At 35.3% G+C, this 17,866-nt stretch overlaps 3 protein-coding genes across 3 annotated transcripts; 1 reads left to right on the forward strand and 2 right to left on the reverse strand.

Moving 5' to 3' along the window:
- The first annotated feature begins 168 nt into the window (after positions 1-168).
- Positions 169-1,249, forward strand: LOTGIDRAFT_239127 (hypothetical protein). The gene is made up of 3 exons (XM_009053014.1): positions 169-263; positions 677-803; positions 1,052-1,249. Exons 1-3 carry the CDS (start codon positions 216-218, stop codon positions 1,228-1,230), a joined length of 354 nt encoding a protein of 117 aa, XP_009051262.1. The 5' UTR covers positions 169-215; the 3' UTR covers positions 1,231-1,249.
- A 490-nt stretch (positions 1,250-1,739) lies between these two features.
- LOTGIDRAFT_239128 (hypothetical protein) lies at positions 1,740-7,897 on the reverse strand. The gene is made up of 10 exons (XM_009053015.1): positions 7,771-7,897; positions 5,887-5,915; positions 5,528-5,548; positions 5,001-5,021; positions 4,556-4,681; positions 4,089-4,164; positions 3,737-3,865; positions 3,195-3,257; positions 2,922-3,020; positions 1,740-2,367 (listed from the first exon to the last, which is right to left on the reverse strand). The coding sequence occupies exons 1-10, from the start codon at positions 7,850-7,852 to the stop codon at positions 2,267-2,269; spliced, it is 747 nt and encodes a 248-aa protein (XP_009051263.1). The 5' UTR covers positions 7,853-7,897; the 3' UTR covers positions 1,740-2,266.
- Positions 7,898-12,581: 4,684 nt separating this feature from the next.
- LOTGIDRAFT_226726 (hypothetical protein) lies at positions 12,582-15,447 on the reverse strand (the record flags this gene model as incomplete). The annotated part of the gene is made up of 3 exons (XM_009053016.1): positions 12,582-12,922; positions 14,514-14,886; positions 15,265-15,447. The coding sequence occupies 3 exons, from the start codon at positions 15,445-15,447 to the stop codon at positions 12,582-12,584; spliced, it is 897 nt and encodes a 298-aa protein (XP_009051264.1).
- Positions 15,448-17,866: the final 2,419 nt, after the last annotated feature.

Here is a 17,866-nt window from a genome sequence, read left to right on the forward strand (position 1 = left end):
ATCATACTAAGTTTTAATATTGGTTAAATAATACAACCGTATGTCATGACTGAGATGGCATAATTTTCGACCTAAAAAAACAAGACTAAATCTGTCAAAAGACGGTCAGCTAACCACGGCTTTCTTGATAAGAATCCAATATCGAAATAGATCTAGATTAGCGCGCATTAGATAAGACTGTAGATTATTTACATGATTAATATTATTTGGAAATCATGAAGCTATTGGTGATATTTGTTGTTTCTTCCTTATGTCTTTTTCAAGTAAGTATATTGCTATTTTGTACTACTATTTTGATTTTGAAAACAGATTATTAAGCAATATTTAACGGGACATCTTAGATTTGTTTGTACAAGACGCCGATCTTATTTAAGTTTTTAGGGGTATTAAAATCTTAGTCAAGAATGCCAGCAAAATAAGGACAGATGTTTTTGACGAACATGCATGAAAAAACAGTGTAGTACAAAGTTCAAGATTCGCTAAATTGTTGGAACAATTCTTTGTCTTTGTGTAGTAGCAACTATGTTTTGTGTACATCGTGAGCATTGTTCGAATGGTGCTTACGTGGCTACCTGAAATCAAAACTACGATCTCTGATATTGCGCTCATCGTGGACTGTTTTTTGTCCATGACATCAGATATTGTTTCTTGATGAACAAGATTTAAACGTTTTCAGGTATATGGTGAAAGTAAAATCTGTAAAACATCAGATGAATGTGACGTAGGAGAATGTTGTGCTATACCACCATTGTTTCCTCTTATGAGTAGAAGGGCTGAATTACTCCCTCCAAAACAGAAAGATGGTAAGATTGTTCATTTTTGCCAGCCAAAAGAGTTTACGTCAAATGCTAGCTTCAGTAAAGATGTAACACTGAAGGTATATATTTGTATCGGGTAATTTTAGCTGGAAAAGCAAAGTGTGGATGTATGACAAAATTACGCTGACATAATATTTTCTAGCATTTAAAGTCTCCTCTTTTGGAACACCATAAATCTGATATTGTTATTTGTTTGGTTTAGTTACCATCATCAACATTAATTCAACTTCCAGGACACTGTAGAAAGTTCTTGGTGGAAGGCGAATACTGTAATTTTATCAACAAAGCCAATGCTAGAGACTGTGGATGTGCTGATGGTTTATATTGTCACTTCTACCCTGATCCAAGAATTGGTAAACGAAAATTGGCTCCTGGTCGACGAGCTTGTGAAAAGGGACCAAAACCTCAATAAATTGAAAAAATAAATGTTCCTTCTTTGTTATTTTCTGTCCCAAATTAGGATATTTAAGAAGACTTACGAAGTCCTCACTCGCTCATCAATGACTTTTATATCTGCATAAAGCGGTGAATAGTAACCAAAACGGCATTATACTAGAGGAGTTTCCCATATTTACGAATGTCTTGCTTTTGTTCAAATTTACAAAACAAACCTTAAAATGACTGCGTGTTGATTGATAGGTTTGAAAATCGGGTAATATGATTATTTGTTATCTCGGTCCCTAATACAAGATTAACCTGCAACAGTTGACAATGTAAATAAATACGTAGTAGTCGAAGAGTTCCTGACTGGGAATGGGGTGAATAAGTCCTGCATTGAGGTGAATAAGTCCTTCATGGCGTTAATAAGTCCTGCATGAGGTGAATATGTCCTGCATGAGGTCATAAACTACAATAAACCTATTTATAATTCTTTCTGATGAATATAAATTAACATGTTCTTTTTTAAATAATATACATTAAAAATCTTGATATCTTTTTATTTAGACAGATTTTAAAATATACAAAAACCAAATATGAAATCATAAATTAATGGATAATAAATGGATTTGTTGTAAAAATTGGGCATGGAAACATAAGACAAGCATATTATTCTGACCATTACTAAATATATATATTGTATTCACATACTGCATTGGGACTCTCTCGTTAAAAATTGAAAAAATTTATTGCAACTACGAAGATGTAAACTCTAAGAACATCAAATTAATCAAAGGTTAATACATGTATATCATTTCCTTTACAAATTGAATAAAATTGGAAAATGTCGTGATGATGGTTATTTTCTAGGCAACTGCATTGTATACACCATATATCTATATAAGCTTTTAAGTTTGAGTATTTCTTCTCAACTGGCAGTAATATTATAAAGAAGATCTTGTAATCACTAAGTCCGTATGAATATACAATTTGTTAACAGGGATGAACTTAGATAAAGCTTATGGTTTCTTAATAAGCTAAATATTGTCAATGGAAACCGCATTCTGAACTTATTTATCTTCAAGATACACTTTTGTTGCAGATTTTAATGTTTTCAGGTCTTTCTCCATGTAATTATTGTTAATACTTCTGGGAGAAATTCTCTTTGAAGCTGTAAAGAAAACAGTTTAAGAAATCTTAATTGGGCCGTCATGCAGTATGAAATAAAGATGAATTTGCCAATAAATAACGGGGATCGGTTTATTGTCACAACTGACAGCAAGACACCTCTTCCATGTCGACCCCCTCTGATCTGCATCAGTGACGGATGACCCAATTGCAATCCCAAAGGTTACTCTGGATGTGATCAGTGTACATGTAGTATTTGTTGTGTAGATCTGATCTAACTTGCGACTAACATACTCTTCAGCGACTGATTGTAACTGTCTGCATCCAATAGAACTGATCAATCGGTGGATTTGAAGGACCATAGCGTCAACAACTGATAGAGTGCAGTTGCCAACAGTTGAACATGTTTTACTCTGCTGTGGTCAATCAGAGCGGTCGGAGTATGCGACCAGCCAGTAAATTGCAGTTTCTAGCAGTTGGACAATTTTTCGACTGGGGCAATTCCGATGCAGATTTGCCAGTTGACCAGAGATCAACTTAACTCTTGCTCTGTTATCAACTGTATACTTGCACAGAATACAGTTCTGTTCAACTTACCTTGTTTTTGTAAATCCTTGATGATTTCTTGTGGAGTGAAACCATAATTAACAGCAATACCAATATCTCTTAATAATCTTTTCTCAATAGCATGTAATACTGGAAAACAAAATATGGTATAAACTTGATTAGTACTTGAACAACATAATTACTAAACGGTCGATACACTACATCTTTAAAAAGATCTTAATGATCAACTGAAGGTCTGTCAAACCCTCTACCGTATGCTTAATAGTATTCAATGAATATGAATATGAACTAAGAAAAACTTACCATCTATTCGTAAATCTGTATTATCTTGTGAAACAGTGGTAGTAGTGGTAGGTAGTGTAGTTGCTGAAAAATTCAAAATTAGCCAATATATAAGTAACTTTCAATGGCGGTACAAGTAGAGGTACAGAGTTGAAAAATGGATTGTACTCATAACTGTATCCATACTAGATTCCTCACAAATTAAATGATATCATGAAGTTTGTGCCTATGCCGCATTTGAAATTCAACCTCGATAGTGTTGTCAACATTAAGTCAGCCTGTAGTCTAACTGTACCCCCAGTCTCTTGGGGTTAGCTCCACCACTAAGTTACTAGCACACCAAAGCTTGAATGAAGGGGTAGGAGCTGTGCTCAACAAATTGGTGATCTAAATAGTACAAACGTACAATCAAAATGCTTCGAAGATGTCAATATTTCTACAACTACACATTGGATTGAGCATCGAATAGCTTCTTAATGTCTTATGATGAACACCGTATATTAAACCACAAATTTAGGGATTCATGCCCATTTTGCCACCCACCACATGTGTTGTGTACTTACGTTGATATTCGTGTTTTTTAAGTGACTTTTCTCTCTCCTTGTTATACAGTTTCCTTAACACATCTAAGATTTTATCTGAACCCATTGGTTGATCTTCATGTTGCCCATTGTTATTTTGTCCCAAATAATCTACAAACATATTTCAGATATTCAATATAATCATGAATAATGCACATATATATTTCAAGTACATAAGATATGTTTTCCAGGTTGAAGCAAATTCTACATTATTACAGAGGCTACGAAGGAAGCTCTTCATTATTGAGGTATAAAAGAACCGACATACAGTTCTTGAATGTTTCCATGTGTGTATATCGTAAATCGAGTAAGGCAAATACAACAGGTTGCTTACCACCAACACCATCCCCATTTCTATCATCTTCATTCTCGTGTTCTCGTCTTAATTTTTTCAATGCATTAGCTAAAAGCTGAAAAGAGAATTCAATCGTTTCCATGTTTGAACAGTGAGAGATTTGACCATACGCTACATTGGACGGCGAGAGGTCCTTTTCTGTGAAGAGACACCCGTTAAATATCTCGTCTGATTTCCTTTTTTTGATACAGATTTTTTAGTTTGTCAAATGGACTGATGAATGTCGACTGTGCACAGACGTCAATGATAATGATGTGTTGACTAAAAAGAAAGGCGGAACTAGGACGTTCAGATGACTCATTGAATCTCTGACCATCAAGTACGCCTCTCGGTTTTTTTTATTTGTGAAAACGGTCTCAGGCCGCAAAGCATTTATCATATAATGGATAGGAATACTGCATAAGTGGTGACAACGACCTCCTCATCGGTTAAAAATGGATGCTTACCAGTACACCAGCTTTATCACCATGTTTTAAATCATCAACTATTTTATTAAATATATCATCTACGGACTCGTGATTTGTTGTTGTTGGTAAAGTTGTCTGTTCGTCTTTATCATTAACATCTCGTAACTGTTCAAATAAAAAAAACATTGGAAATCATGATCTTGTCCGAATAATCAAATCTAAGCTCAAGTACAAGATTTTATGGTGGGTGTTCCTTGGTGCTCATCCACTTTGGAACTTATTTTGTGAAGTAAGCTTCGACTCGGAATTCTTTTCCTCGATTCCATAATATTACTGTTAAAATGTTTATTTGGTGTAGTATATATTGTATACCAAACGGACAGAAGCGTTTAACATGTTGGACACATGGCGTTTGGCAGATGCGTTTAAGGTTTTGAAACCACCTTAGAGGAACATACACAATAAGCATAATATGATTACTTACAATTTGGCGTAATTTCTGAAGCTGAAATGGAAAGAGACAGTTTATATACGATGTTCTCGTAAGGAATTAGGATGGACATTTTATTGAACGGATTACTCATTTTATGTACCAACAATGGTAAATGCTACGAATCCAATCAGGTTGTGGTAAAAAAATGCTCTGGTTCATTGAATTCCAACCTAGGGTACTGATCCCAGCAGTATCAATGAACATCACAAGGGGAACCCGCGAGACCTCTAAGACAATATGCCACAAGTAATGTGATTCAGTAATGTGTGTTGACTGTCAAAAAGGGGCTCTATAAGATGTAAGGTACTATGTATTTATCTTCAGACTTCAGTTTCTAATTCCGAAACACTTGGTAGTATATCCACTAGTACTGCAAGGATACAAATTAAACCGTTCTGGTGACCAACCCATAATCTTGCTTTGCCAATGCTAGGAGTTCATTATATAAAATTGTTATAATGTTAGTCTTGATTGTCATCGAATTTTGTAGACAAAGATTTTGGAAAATGACCTCTTACCTGTTCCTTCAGTGATTCTGCCTACAAGAGAACAAAAGGGAACATTATCCTTTATACAAAATCTAACTAGCCAATCATAAACAATATATAGCATTCACACATTGAATAATGCATAGGGATTATATCGAAGTATTCCCTATGAAAAAATTATATAGTGAACGTTTAATGTCAGGTCTGGAAAATGAAGGTCATTCCAGTTTGGTTACAGGAAAAATGTAGTTCGCTGTGAGTACATCGCCATACACTTTGCCTTTGATGCAAGATAGGTTGTCCAATAATTCATGTCAGAGCTTTACTAATTCCTGCATCTATTTGACTCTTTCGCGTATATCTCAGGTGAAAGATGAAATGATATTTACCTCTCTAGTATGTCTTGATATTTTATTGGCTGAAAAAAACAGAAAAAGAAAATAAAAATCAACTTCTTCAGAGAGTAATAGCTTTGGGAACTGATTTGTCTCCATTTTGTACAAGAAAATAATTTTTCATGTTAAACCAAATCGTACTCTTGCCAAAAAGCTCGACAAATGATATTACTTAGCTACCTATACAAGGTGACTTTACAATGAAACATTTAGAATTCAGCTGATAAGTTTTGGTTCTTTTGGGCAATTACGTGATGACGTCAAAGTTCAATGTATTAAAACTTACGAGAACAGAATTTATTACATAGTATCATGAGCACACTTTACATGTATTGCATAAATAATATGATAAACGTTATCATGAATTAACATTTCGTTAAATGATAAATTAGGTGATAACAAAGTAATAAATACTATATCTTCATTAATGATAATTAACCATAATTTAATAACATAGTATGTGAAATATTGAGGTCAGATGTCGATATAATAATCATCTTAGCTTTAAAGGAGTGGTAAGGAATATTTTCGACCAGTTTGTAAACAAAAAGGTTACCTATTGCGCAATCCTTATTCTAGTATTTTTTACAACTGGTGATACATCCTCACAATGTCAACATTACGTCTTATACCTTAACTGCAATAGCCACTTTCGTGTACCATGGAATGTAGCATTTTAGTTGGATTGTACGCTAGTGAATACAGCCAATCCTTCCTCTAAAGGCATACTGTAAAATGGCGTTTTGGTTACATACCATGGTCGCATTTGCTAACGTACAATGCAATCAATTAGCTGCATTTACAGACTCCCGTGGTACAAGGAAGGTGGCAATTGTAGTCAAGGTATTAGATGTAGTTTGTAATAGCATGACTTCAATGTAAAACAGGTGTTTGTATTTACAAAACAGTTTTTAAAACCTTGTCGCCTTGTCTTCCACCCTGCGTCCCAGTAACAAATATTACTTCACGTTCCCTTTATTATCGTCTGGCTTAAGTGTATAGGGTCAGATTTTGTCAAGTGGCCAAATAAATAATCATATTACTTTATAATCCTTCAGACCACAGATTGATATCTAGACTATAATTCTGTTAAAATAATTGTTTGGTGGTATTACATTCCCCTTGATGGGCGGTTAAAACAGTATTGTCGATTGTGGACATTGCTGCTCTAATTCCAGAATCCGGGAATGATTCATATTTAAAGAACAATTTTTCAGAAATTTTAATACTTTATAGGAAAAGTTTGGAAAAAAAAGTAAGGCGACATGAAACACTAGTCCAATATCAATATTTTTAGGGCAAAAAATGTTAAAATAATAATATACAACACCAAAAGAATTGGGGTTTTTATCAATTGCTGAAACAAGATATTGTGAAACACATGTTTTTATGTGAATTTTGTATCTGTCAATTTATTGCCAAGACCTATTAATTAGAACTTTAGCTTAATTATGACCACTTCCAAAATTCTAGAATCGAGTTGTGATTCCTAATCAGACGAAGCAGTACCTAATTATGGTCTTTATTTCGTTATTTATTTATCTTATGATTCTGGGCGTAATCTTTGATGTCTGTGATTAAGGTTTAGCCAACTAAATTGGTGAAAAATAAATGGGTCACACTAAGAATACAAAAAGAATCCACATGAAAATAATATTTATATTTCGCTTAAAGTACCCTCCAGACCTCAAGAATAACAAAATGAAATCAAAGTCCCCCCTCTCATGGCGAGTAACAATCGTGAGCGAAATTTCTAAAACACATCAAAATTAACAAAAAATATAGTAATATTATGTATGTCACAGCGTGTTTAACTATTCGACTGTAACGTTAGATAAAAATTCAAATAACTAAATAAAACTTAAAAACTTTTCTTACCTTTGTGAAGAGGTACACTACTCACAAACGTTGATAAAGTTATGAGAAAAAGTCCACCAATATGTATGTCACAAAACTTCATCTTGGTTATTCAAAGTGACTTGACGTTATAACCACATGTATACATGACATCAATATTCAATATGAATAAATACATGTGATAACCCGATAAATACCTTGATATATTGACCCCACCTTTCTTATATCTTATCACCGGAAATGACGTAGGGATTTCCCACCTTTTGAAATGTTTTATAAAGGTATATTGACCTAACTATAGGATATAACGAAATAGGGCCCCATTGTGTAAATAGACATGTCTGATAATATTAACTAGAGAGCAGTCAATTGAACATAGTTATTCATATTCTAAATATCTTATGACTTATAATCTATACAGTAGTTTTACATAGAGACAGTTTTATCATTTATCAAAACAATTAAATGGCTGAAGGTTACTGTCTTCTATTGCTAGCTTCTCAAGAAAATTTCCAGTGTGAAATTTTATGGGTATTGTGTTAATATCGCCATTATAATACTAAATTTATAATTCTTATAGAATATTGGAGACTGTTAGTATATGAGAGAAGTTCAAGATTATCAACACAATAGGTTTTCAATATGTATCCCCCTTGATATCAATACATTTATTTAAACAATGCTCGAGCAATGCTCACAAAACATGGATTTTTAACCACTGTAAGCAACTGTTAACTGTAAATTATAAACATTTTCTATATACAAGTATTCCATCTTAAAGACGATCGGTTTATCGCAATGATCAGCCAATTCTTGCTAGGAGCGCTTCTCTCACATTTACAGCTACGAAACCGGTGAGGTTGTTTGGTAGTCAATTGACCTGAAGTCATAGAAGAAGCTGTGCTGTGCATGCAACGTATACAAATCGCGTTCCAATACATAAATAAAATACCATAGTTTTATATCTAGAATTTTGGAAAATCTGGAAATGCCAGATAACTTAACCAAGGGTGCCACTGAAGCCGCTCTTAACGCTTTTATAAAAAAAAAATAACCAGTAAGGTGGCTATACAGACATCTCTGTCGACAGTGCCAACAGCTCAATATTTTGGGGGTTTGGGATGAATGTTACCTCTATCTCCCCTCTTCCTGTAAAACTTTCATTTGAATTTTCATTTCGCTCTAGGCAGTGGGGAGAGATAGAAAAAAACAACCTTGCGGTACTGAGTCTGAAAATTTTGGAACCAAGGTGATCTTAAAGAGTAAGGAAGTCGATAATAGTTTGGGTTTTGGAAACTGGGATATCTTGATATAATATTTATCAGGTGTGGAGGACGATGAGATCACATTCCTTTAAAGGGCTAATAATTCAATTTATGTAGTCTTATCTGTAATACTGTGACTTAAACGGATCTTTATGTCCTGGTTTATTTGAAATGCACGTACTGTTGGGGAAATTTATGTGGTCGAAAATCGAAATACTTGGACAAACCCTGGCTGTAAACGATAAAAAGAAGACTAAACTTTGGTACAGCAATAATTATTCTGTATACTGCCTTGCCTTTAATGTACATAATAATGAATGGAGGTATCTAAAATGAGATATTATACATGTATGAAAGCCTAGGACGATCAAATTGATCGCAGCAAGGACCAAATATGTGATGTTACAAAGGTTATTCGATTAAAGTGTTAGAAATCATGAATGCAAATCAAATCTTTTGTTACTAGCCTATGATTTAATAGTGGACGAACATCAAGCTGAGTTTCAACTTGCAGTCCACCATCTTCACAATCTGAAGCTATTAGTATTACACACTGCGTCTTACACGTTGACTGTGATAGTCATCTTTCTTGTATAAAGGAATGCAGCGATTTCATTGGATTGTAAGCCAGCGAATACAACCAATCATAGCCCAGCCCTAGAAAGACGGGCTGTAAACAGTATAGCTTAGTCAAGGATTCTAATTTGCTGTATTCACAATCCAACCAAATCGCTGCTTTTTCACAGTTCCGTAATACAAGAAAGGTCTCTATTGCAGTCAAGGTATAAGATGCAGTCATGAATAGCTTGATGTGAAGATGGCATCCACTTGCAAGGTAATGTAATAATACGTTCACTGGGTATAGTCGGTAAAGGGGAAGCTACTAGTATTGAACAGTAAACCAAGTTTATTTTAAAGATTCTAATCGTCAAGTTTAAAATCTTAAAAACCACCACCGACAACAATTACTGCCAAGAAGAGCACAAAATCCATTAATTATAACATTTTATACATAACATAAAAACCATATACGTATTTTAAACCTTTATATAGATGTTTATAATCATGAGTAATAAATAAAAACTTCATCAACAAGTGACTACTCGTCACCCCAAACAGCCATAAAGTTTACGTCTTTGTGGACACGCCTGCGTGTTTTATGAACAAATCAAGACATTCATTTGAAAAACGGTCAACAAATTAACAACACATTATTAATCACTAGAAAGAAACTCACAAAATTCACTCATTAATTGTCTTGGGCAACGTATATCGAGGTTTAAACGTGATTTACATTTTTAAGATCATATTGATTACCCTCAAAACGTTCTTGTAGAGCAAAGACTCCAAAGTATTGCAACAAAATAACCAGGATGTTCCTTATATGATTTAATGTTTTCACAGAATAGCACAATCTGTTGCACAACGTTTTCTATATTGAGGAAATTGGCGTTTTGGGACGCAGGTCATTGAGTGTCCTTCTGCTTGACAGTATCTGATACATGGCCATTCAATTTCTCCCATCCCAACATAATCACATTTTAAAAGAGGCTCGGTGCCAAATCCGAACGGTGACATAGCACCCATACCACCCATACCTCCCATACCACCCATTCCCCCCATATTCATAAGTGTGAATGGATCCACATTGTTGAAGTCAACTGGACGAGAGTGGAGTGGATGAGCAGAACCAGGTGGACCAGCATAAGGTGCAGTACCTAATGGTGCTGTTCCAGGAAATCCACCAGTACTACCGGACCCAAACAGTGAATCCAATAACTGAACCTCTGACATTGGTGGACCATTAGGTGGAAATCGTTGTTGTTGGTTTGCTGGTACTGTATAAGGATTAGATTGTGGTGGCGCAGGGGTGTTGTTAACTGTCAGATTCTTTAAACGTTGTAGCTCTTGACGAAGTTCGCTGATTTGAGCTTGTTGAGCTTGAAGTTGAGGATGTGGAGTAGTTGTATAATTGGCTTGTGCGTTTGTTGCCTGAGCATCCTGCAGTAGCTTCTGGTCCCTTTCATCATTAAACTTTGTCAAAGCAGAATCTATTACGAGCCTATAAGCTTCAAGCTTTTCGTTAAATCCAACCGGTGGAACTTGTTTGGACATGACAACATTGGCTAGTTTTAACTTTTCTAAGATATCTGTTCTTTGTGTATCGCTAATGGTGTCGATAGTCAGAGGTGGAAGGGAAGCAATGGAAACAAGATTTGTAGCTGGATTGGATGCCTGTGGTGGCGGAGGAGGTGGTTGCTGAACCTGGGGTGGTTGTGGCTTAGGCTGCGCTTCTGCTGGCTTGGGTGCAGGTATTGAAGCAGCTTGTGAGGCAGGTTGGCTCATCATCTTAGAAAACTGCTCCATGAAGTTCCCCATAGGATTGCCAGCAAGTGTGTTTGTATTGCCCATATCTGGAAAACCCGTGGGACTACCACCAAAACCAGTTCCCATCATATTCATAAGTGATTCCAAACCAGCTGAGGACATTCCAGTGGGAACATCGAAACCTAATAGATCAGATGCGGCAGATGCACTTGCCTCATTTGGTGGCATTCCCTGTGCTGGTAATCCAGGGTAACCACCGGGAAATGATGGCATCTGGCCCATTCCTCCTGCAAATGCATTACCGCCACCATAGGGGTTAGTTCCAGCAAATTGCGATGGAAATTGTTGTGGTGGTGGATACCCCATTCCTGTCGGTGGCATACTAGGAATACCCATTCCTGCAACTCCCATGGCAGGTTGTGGTGGCTGTACTGGATACGCCAATGGTTGTGGAGGACCGGGCTGTCCAGAAATAGGTTGTGGAACAAATCTAGGAAATGAGGGACTTGCTGGTTGATTTAATGGTGCCTTATTTTGAAGAAGTACGTTTGTCAAGAATTTCTCAGCATCTGCGACCGGAGAAGGGGTTGTTGTTGGTCCAAATAATTTTACGTGTTTTAACATTTCCATTAGCGCAGCAGGTGATTGTGGATCCCCTTGAAGCTTCTTTGTAACAGATAAGAAAGCTTGAACAAATGTTTTAAAGTTCTTAGGTGGTTCTGCCGGTGCGGGAGTGGTTGCTTGCTGGGTGTTTGCTGACGTTTGTATTACAGCTAAAGGTGGTGGAGTTGTCTGTGCTTGAGTACTTGGGAAAGCATCAGTATGGAAGTCTTTCAATTTTGCCATTTGAGCTTTGAGTTTAGCCAAGGTTTCTAGTTGCGATTTCTGGGTGTTAAGGAGGTCTTGAATCTGTTGAAGGAAACAAAATATTTATAAGAATTTATACAGAGCATCCATAATGCCAACATGCAAGACCGTGACAATTTCCCTCAAGGTCTCTGATATAGATCATTATTGATGGCTTCATCATGTCGTCATGGAGCCAAATAGCCCGAGAATTCTTAAAGACGCCTTTGTCAGTTATATGAATCATGCTGAAGATTATTTATATTGATGTCAATACGAAGAAAGAAAGAAATTTATTGGACATAGGCGCCTTCCTTTTCAATGCCATATTGAATAATAAGACGACAAAACGTGAAATGTGAAATGAGAAACGGAAATGAAATGAATGGAGTTTTACGTCCTACTATTCTGTACACTTGGCTTATGAAGACCGGCGACGCCATGTAATGTGCAATGAGAGACATTTTGCCAGGAATGCTCATTTTTAATTTCCAACTGTCGGGGGGTCAGAGAAATAAAGCTTACATTTGAAGATACGGGAGCAGATCCTCCAACACTACCAGGTGGAACAGTAGTAGTTGTATCTTCTGGAGGGGCATTAGTAGTAGTCATAGCTGCTGCGGTAAGTGCTGCCTGAGATGGATTAATACGAATATCAGCACAATTAACATATCGTTCTTGTATACCACAACCAAAACAGCAGTTGTTCTGTTTATCACAACCATAGACTACCGCTAAAATATAAAAAATATATGAAAATATTAGGATATTTCTATCAATTTTACAGCTCAAAGATCATAAGGTACAACATTACGGTAAGTGGTTTGTGTAACCTTAACACAATACGATATGGATTGGTCGAATCTTTGCTGTATGGGTGAGCATAATAATAATTGAATATTCATAGCAGAAATGCTCTCGCCTTCTGTTTTTTTCAATAGATATTTTAGTAAATGTTGACGTATGATTGGCCTTGCCCTTCATAAGTAAACTTTGTTTAAGATTTTCTTTACTTTTTCAAGACGAAAAAGACAGAATTGATAATAATATAATAACTGGAATGACGAGATTAGTTTTAACAAAATATTGCAAGCTCACGTTGATTCCTTTTGTATTTTTTAATGTCCATATTTGCCTTTTCCCTCCAAAACAGGTCAATATAATTTCAGAACTCAAAGAATTTCTTCTGAATCTTATTTTATCGGAAAATTTAGACCAAGTAGTGATATCCTCCATAATGAGGGGACTCTTTTTTGAAACATGGTATTGTAAGATTTACGCCTCACATATTTGGATATATCAAAATAGTCAAAGTTAGTTCGTGTTTTCTAGACACTGAGTAAATCGTGAAAATTTGATTTAAACAAAAATTACTGACACCTAAAGACTACTAAAAGATGTTTTATGACTGGACTTCCGGCAAAATATAGTCATGACATAGTCATTGTAAAAATATATTCTATTGATTGTGTTTAAACAACCCCTATCCTTAACCTTATATACCATAGCAATAAACCTATAGTAACCTTTTACCCCCCAAAAAATAACCCTCTACCCACATATAGTAACCATTTACTAAAGATAGTTACCATCGGCCAAAGATCGTAACTTTTTACCCTCCAAAGGAAGTCATCATTATCAAAAGGTTGTAAAATGATACCGAAAGATAGTAAGTCTATACCAAATGAAATGAACGGAGTTTTACGTCCTACGTTAAGTCTATAACAAAGAAATTAACTCTAAGAGTGTACCCAAAAAGTAACCCTGTCATCGAAGAAATAGAAACCTCACAAAGATAGTTACCCCTATGTACCCTTTACCCAATTATAGTTACACCATAACTAAAGATTGTAACCCCATAACCAAAAATAGTAACCACAGTTGACAACCCCCATAAGGTAGTTACCCAATACCAAAAAAGACAGTAACAAGGACTTCGTTTAAGAGCATAATCTGGGTGTCTCTTTAATTACGTTAACAATAACAGTGGCGGAGCCAAAGTGAGTGGGCCCTCGCTACCCCGAAAGCAGGTTTTTCGGGCAACAATATCATAACTAGGTAAGACATTCGGGCAATCTCGGGTATTTCGCCCCCTCCCTCGGACGCAAACCTGAACAATAGTCATTCCAGAGTCTATCCGATCCGATACCCTTATTCAATGTACAGAGATTGTCCCGTCATTATGGTTCCATGGTAAAATACAACATACGGATGCACCTACCATTACCGTTCATAAATAGATATCTAAATATAGCTGATCCGGTGACAACGCGTCTCAGATTTGCTTTTCAAGGTTGCCTGAACTATTATAGGCCCAATACTTACAAGTTGTGTATGTCCATTGTAAAACACAGCGTTCACAGTTCAAATCAGTTGGTAAAACTATATCAAATGTTACATTTTTATTTCTTGGTGATGAGGCAATTTTTAGTTTGGTTGCACCATCTGCTGTCGCCAATGTAGTACGATTGAGGCATTCTTGAGTGGCTTCTTGCATCTTCGACTCTAATTTACATATTCGAAATTGGAAATTTCCAGGCCGGCCCAAAACGAATTGAACAGTAAAAGGAACCGTTTCTCCTTGAGTGTAGTTTTTACCAATAAATCCTGTACCGTATTTTCCTCCGTATTCATTCTCCTTCTGAGCACTAAAATTATCACCGCATATCCCACATCGACCTTGGTTATTCTGTAGAGTCTAAAATCATAGAAATTTTCAAATTTAATGCATTAAGTATCAAAGACCAAGTTAAGAATTGGAACAAACCATTCTTTACGGTTGTGATCTCCACAATGCTCATTGCGCTTTCTGAACACCGTCAACAATGTTAAGTCAAAGATACCTGGTGATACGAGACAAGCGCATTCAAGTCCGTGAAAATAAGTGCTTTCAAATTTATATTCATTGTATCCATTTAAGAAAAAAATGACCGGCAAGGGGGCCGGGGGGTGACTGGGGGAAATCCCTTTCCGACTGACCAACACACGAATTCACAACGTCACAGTGAACATGTTCGTAATGTTTGCATCACAAAAATGAAAAAAATTAAAGAATATTGAAGAATTATATTTGAACACTTACCACAATGCCTCCACAATTTAAATAGCCATCTTGTTTGTTGACTGGTACATCGAATCCGTATCGCCACATAGAAGATCTGTTCGGAGGGTCAATTAATTTAGCATTCCCATTTACACCATTAATAAATCCAAACAGATATATCATAAACAGTATAAGTATCCGGCGTGGCCTCGCCATAACTCCAGTAAAGGTTGGAAAGAATTTGAAAAAGACTGAAGTGAATTTAGTTTAAGAGAAGACGACTTAAAATATTTTACTTCTTTGTGAGCCGAGGTAGAGTTTTTCGTTACGTCAATGACACAAAACGTTACTTTACAATGTCAAAAATATTCATACATGTCATCCAATAATTTATGTATTTTCGTCTCAAAACTGAAAGGTTCAACAACAATCCTGACGAGCCGTAGAATTTTATGAGACATTAACATATATTATCGTCATAGAAAATTATTACAGTAGCTCTTTACTAGCATCTGTGTTCTACATTTTAACTGACCAAGATTTAGAATCTGTATTTATATCTAAATCGTCCCTTGTTATAGTTTAAGTCGACATGATATGCGTCACAGTTAACGAGATACATCATTGTTCTTTCTTTCTACGACAGCAAAATTGTTGAAGGTTTTTCGAGTGAATGGGTACGTATATAAATAAAAGCGAGCCAAAAGTTCAAATTAACTTGGATTGACGATGATTGAAATATATTTTGAACTGAGTATCACCCATGATATTATTTTAACATTGTGAATCTGTTCGTGATCTGTCTTAAATCGCTTTTCTACAAAATTCTGATTCTAAATTTAATTCTAAAAAAATATGAATGAGGTATCAATTGACCTGTAATAACTATCAATGAATGAGGCATCTATTGACCAGTAAATAACTATTACTGAATGAGGCATCTATTGACCAGTAATAACTATCAATGAATGAGGCATCAATTGATCAGTAATAACTATTACTGAATGAGGTATCAATTGACCAGTAATAACTATCAATGAATGAGGCATCTATTGACCAGTAAATAACTATCAATGATTAAGGCACCAGTTGACCAATAAATAACTATCAATGAATAAGGCATCTATTGACCAGTAAATAACTATCAATGAATAAGGCATCTATTGACCAGTAAATAACTTTCAATGATTAAGGCATTTATTGACCATTAAATAACTATCAATGAATGAGGCATCTATTGACCAGTAAAAACTATCAATGAATAAGGCATCTATCGACCAGTAAATAACTATCAATGAATAAGGCATCTATTGACCAGTAAATAACTTTCAATGATTAAGGCATCTATTGACCAGTAAATAGCTATCAATGAATGAGGCATCTATTGACCAGTAAATAACTATCAATGAATAAGGCATCTATTGACCAGTAAATAACTATCAATGAATCAGGCATCTATTGACCAGTAAATAACTATCAATGAATCAGGCATCTATTGACCAGTAAATAACTGTCAATGAATCAGGCATCTATTGACCAGTAAATAACTATCAATGAATGAGGCACCAATTGACCAGTAAATAACTATCAATGATTAAGGCATCAATTGACCAGTAAATAACTATCAATGAATGAGGCATCATTTGGCCAGTAAATAACTATAAATGAATAAGGCATCTATTGACCAGTAAATAACTATCAATGAATGAGGCATCAATTGACCAGTAAATAATTATTAATGAATGAGGCATCAATCGACCAGTAAATAACTATCAATGATTAAGGCATCAATCGACCAGTAAATAACTATCAATGATTAAGGCATCATTTGACCAGTAAATAACTATAAATGAATAAGGCATCTATTGACCATTAAATAACTATCAATGAATGAGGCATCAATTGACCAGTAAATAACTATCAATGATTAAGGCATATATTTACCGCTAAAACTTTTAATGAACAATTGTTGTGGCCTTATACCTTAGGTAGTTTGTGAGTCAAAATAACCTTTTTGCGATCCAATCTAATTATCTTATAATTAGTCAAAATTAATCACCACGATCTGCGAATAAATATTTTTTTTTATGGGAAGTTTTTCCAAACCTAGTAATATAGGGCAACGCTCGTCGGTCTCTTAAAACCTTGAAAAACTGTGGAATTTTTATTTTAGAAATATATGGAAATTAGACTTTTATACCATTGTATCTTTTTTTTACAAAATCGTGATTTATATATTATTATTATTATCATATTATTTTAGACGTCATTGGCATGATCTAGAGTCTACAACCGAAACATTCCGATCGAATTTTTAGGAATTGCGAATCATTAATTTCAATTCCAATAGTTACGTTTTATATACGTTATATTTCAAGGGAGATAATTCTTTCCAATTTTATTTGACCACTGAGGTTACTTATAAAAAAGTTTTAATCAAATCGGGTTATCATTTACCAATCTGAAATGAGCTTTTGGAGTACTGCAGGCATAAATCGAAGCATTGCACGGAGTGTTTCTCATACAACAGAGGACCCTTCCATCAGCTCTATATCACTGTGTGTGCCAATCGGGTTATCATTTACCAATCTGAAATGAGCTTTTGGAGTACTGTAGGCATAAATCGAAGCATTGC

This window comes from Lottia gigantea (genome assembly GCF_000327385.1).
Source record: "Lottia gigantea unplaced genomic scaffold LOTGIsca_195, whole genome shotgun sequence".
NCBI classification, from domain to species: domain Eukaryota; kingdom Metazoa; phylum Mollusca; class Gastropoda; family Lottiidae; genus Lottia; species Lottia gigantea.

Excerpts from the sequence above, each read along its gene's own strand:
- LOTGIDRAFT_239128 (XM_009053015.1), bottom strand. The coding sequence starts at position 7,852 with ATGAAGTTTTGTGACATACATATTGGTGGACTTTTTCTCATAACTTTA. Across the intron at positions 4,165-4,555 it reads GTGATAAAGCTGGTGTACTG|CTTTTAGCTAATGCATTGAA; the intron begins GTAAGCATCCAT and ends TTCTCTTTTCAG. Across the intron at positions 2,368-2,921 it reads CAAGGATTTACAAAAACAAG|CTTCAAAGAGAATTTCTCCC; the intron begins GTAAGTTGAACA and ends TTTTCTTTACAG.
- LOTGIDRAFT_239127 (XM_009053014.1), top strand. The coding sequence starts at position 216 with ATGAAGCTATTGGTGATATTTGTTGTTTCTTCCTTATGTCTTTTTCAA. Across the intron at positions 264-676 it reads CTTCCTTATGTCTTTTTCAA|GTATATGGTGAAAGTAAAAT; the intron begins GTAAGTATATTG and ends AAACGTTTTCAG. Across the intron at positions 804-1,051 it reads CCCTCCAAAACAGAAAGATG|GACACTGTAGAAAGTTCTTG; the intron begins GTAAGATTGTTC and ends TTCAACTTCCAG.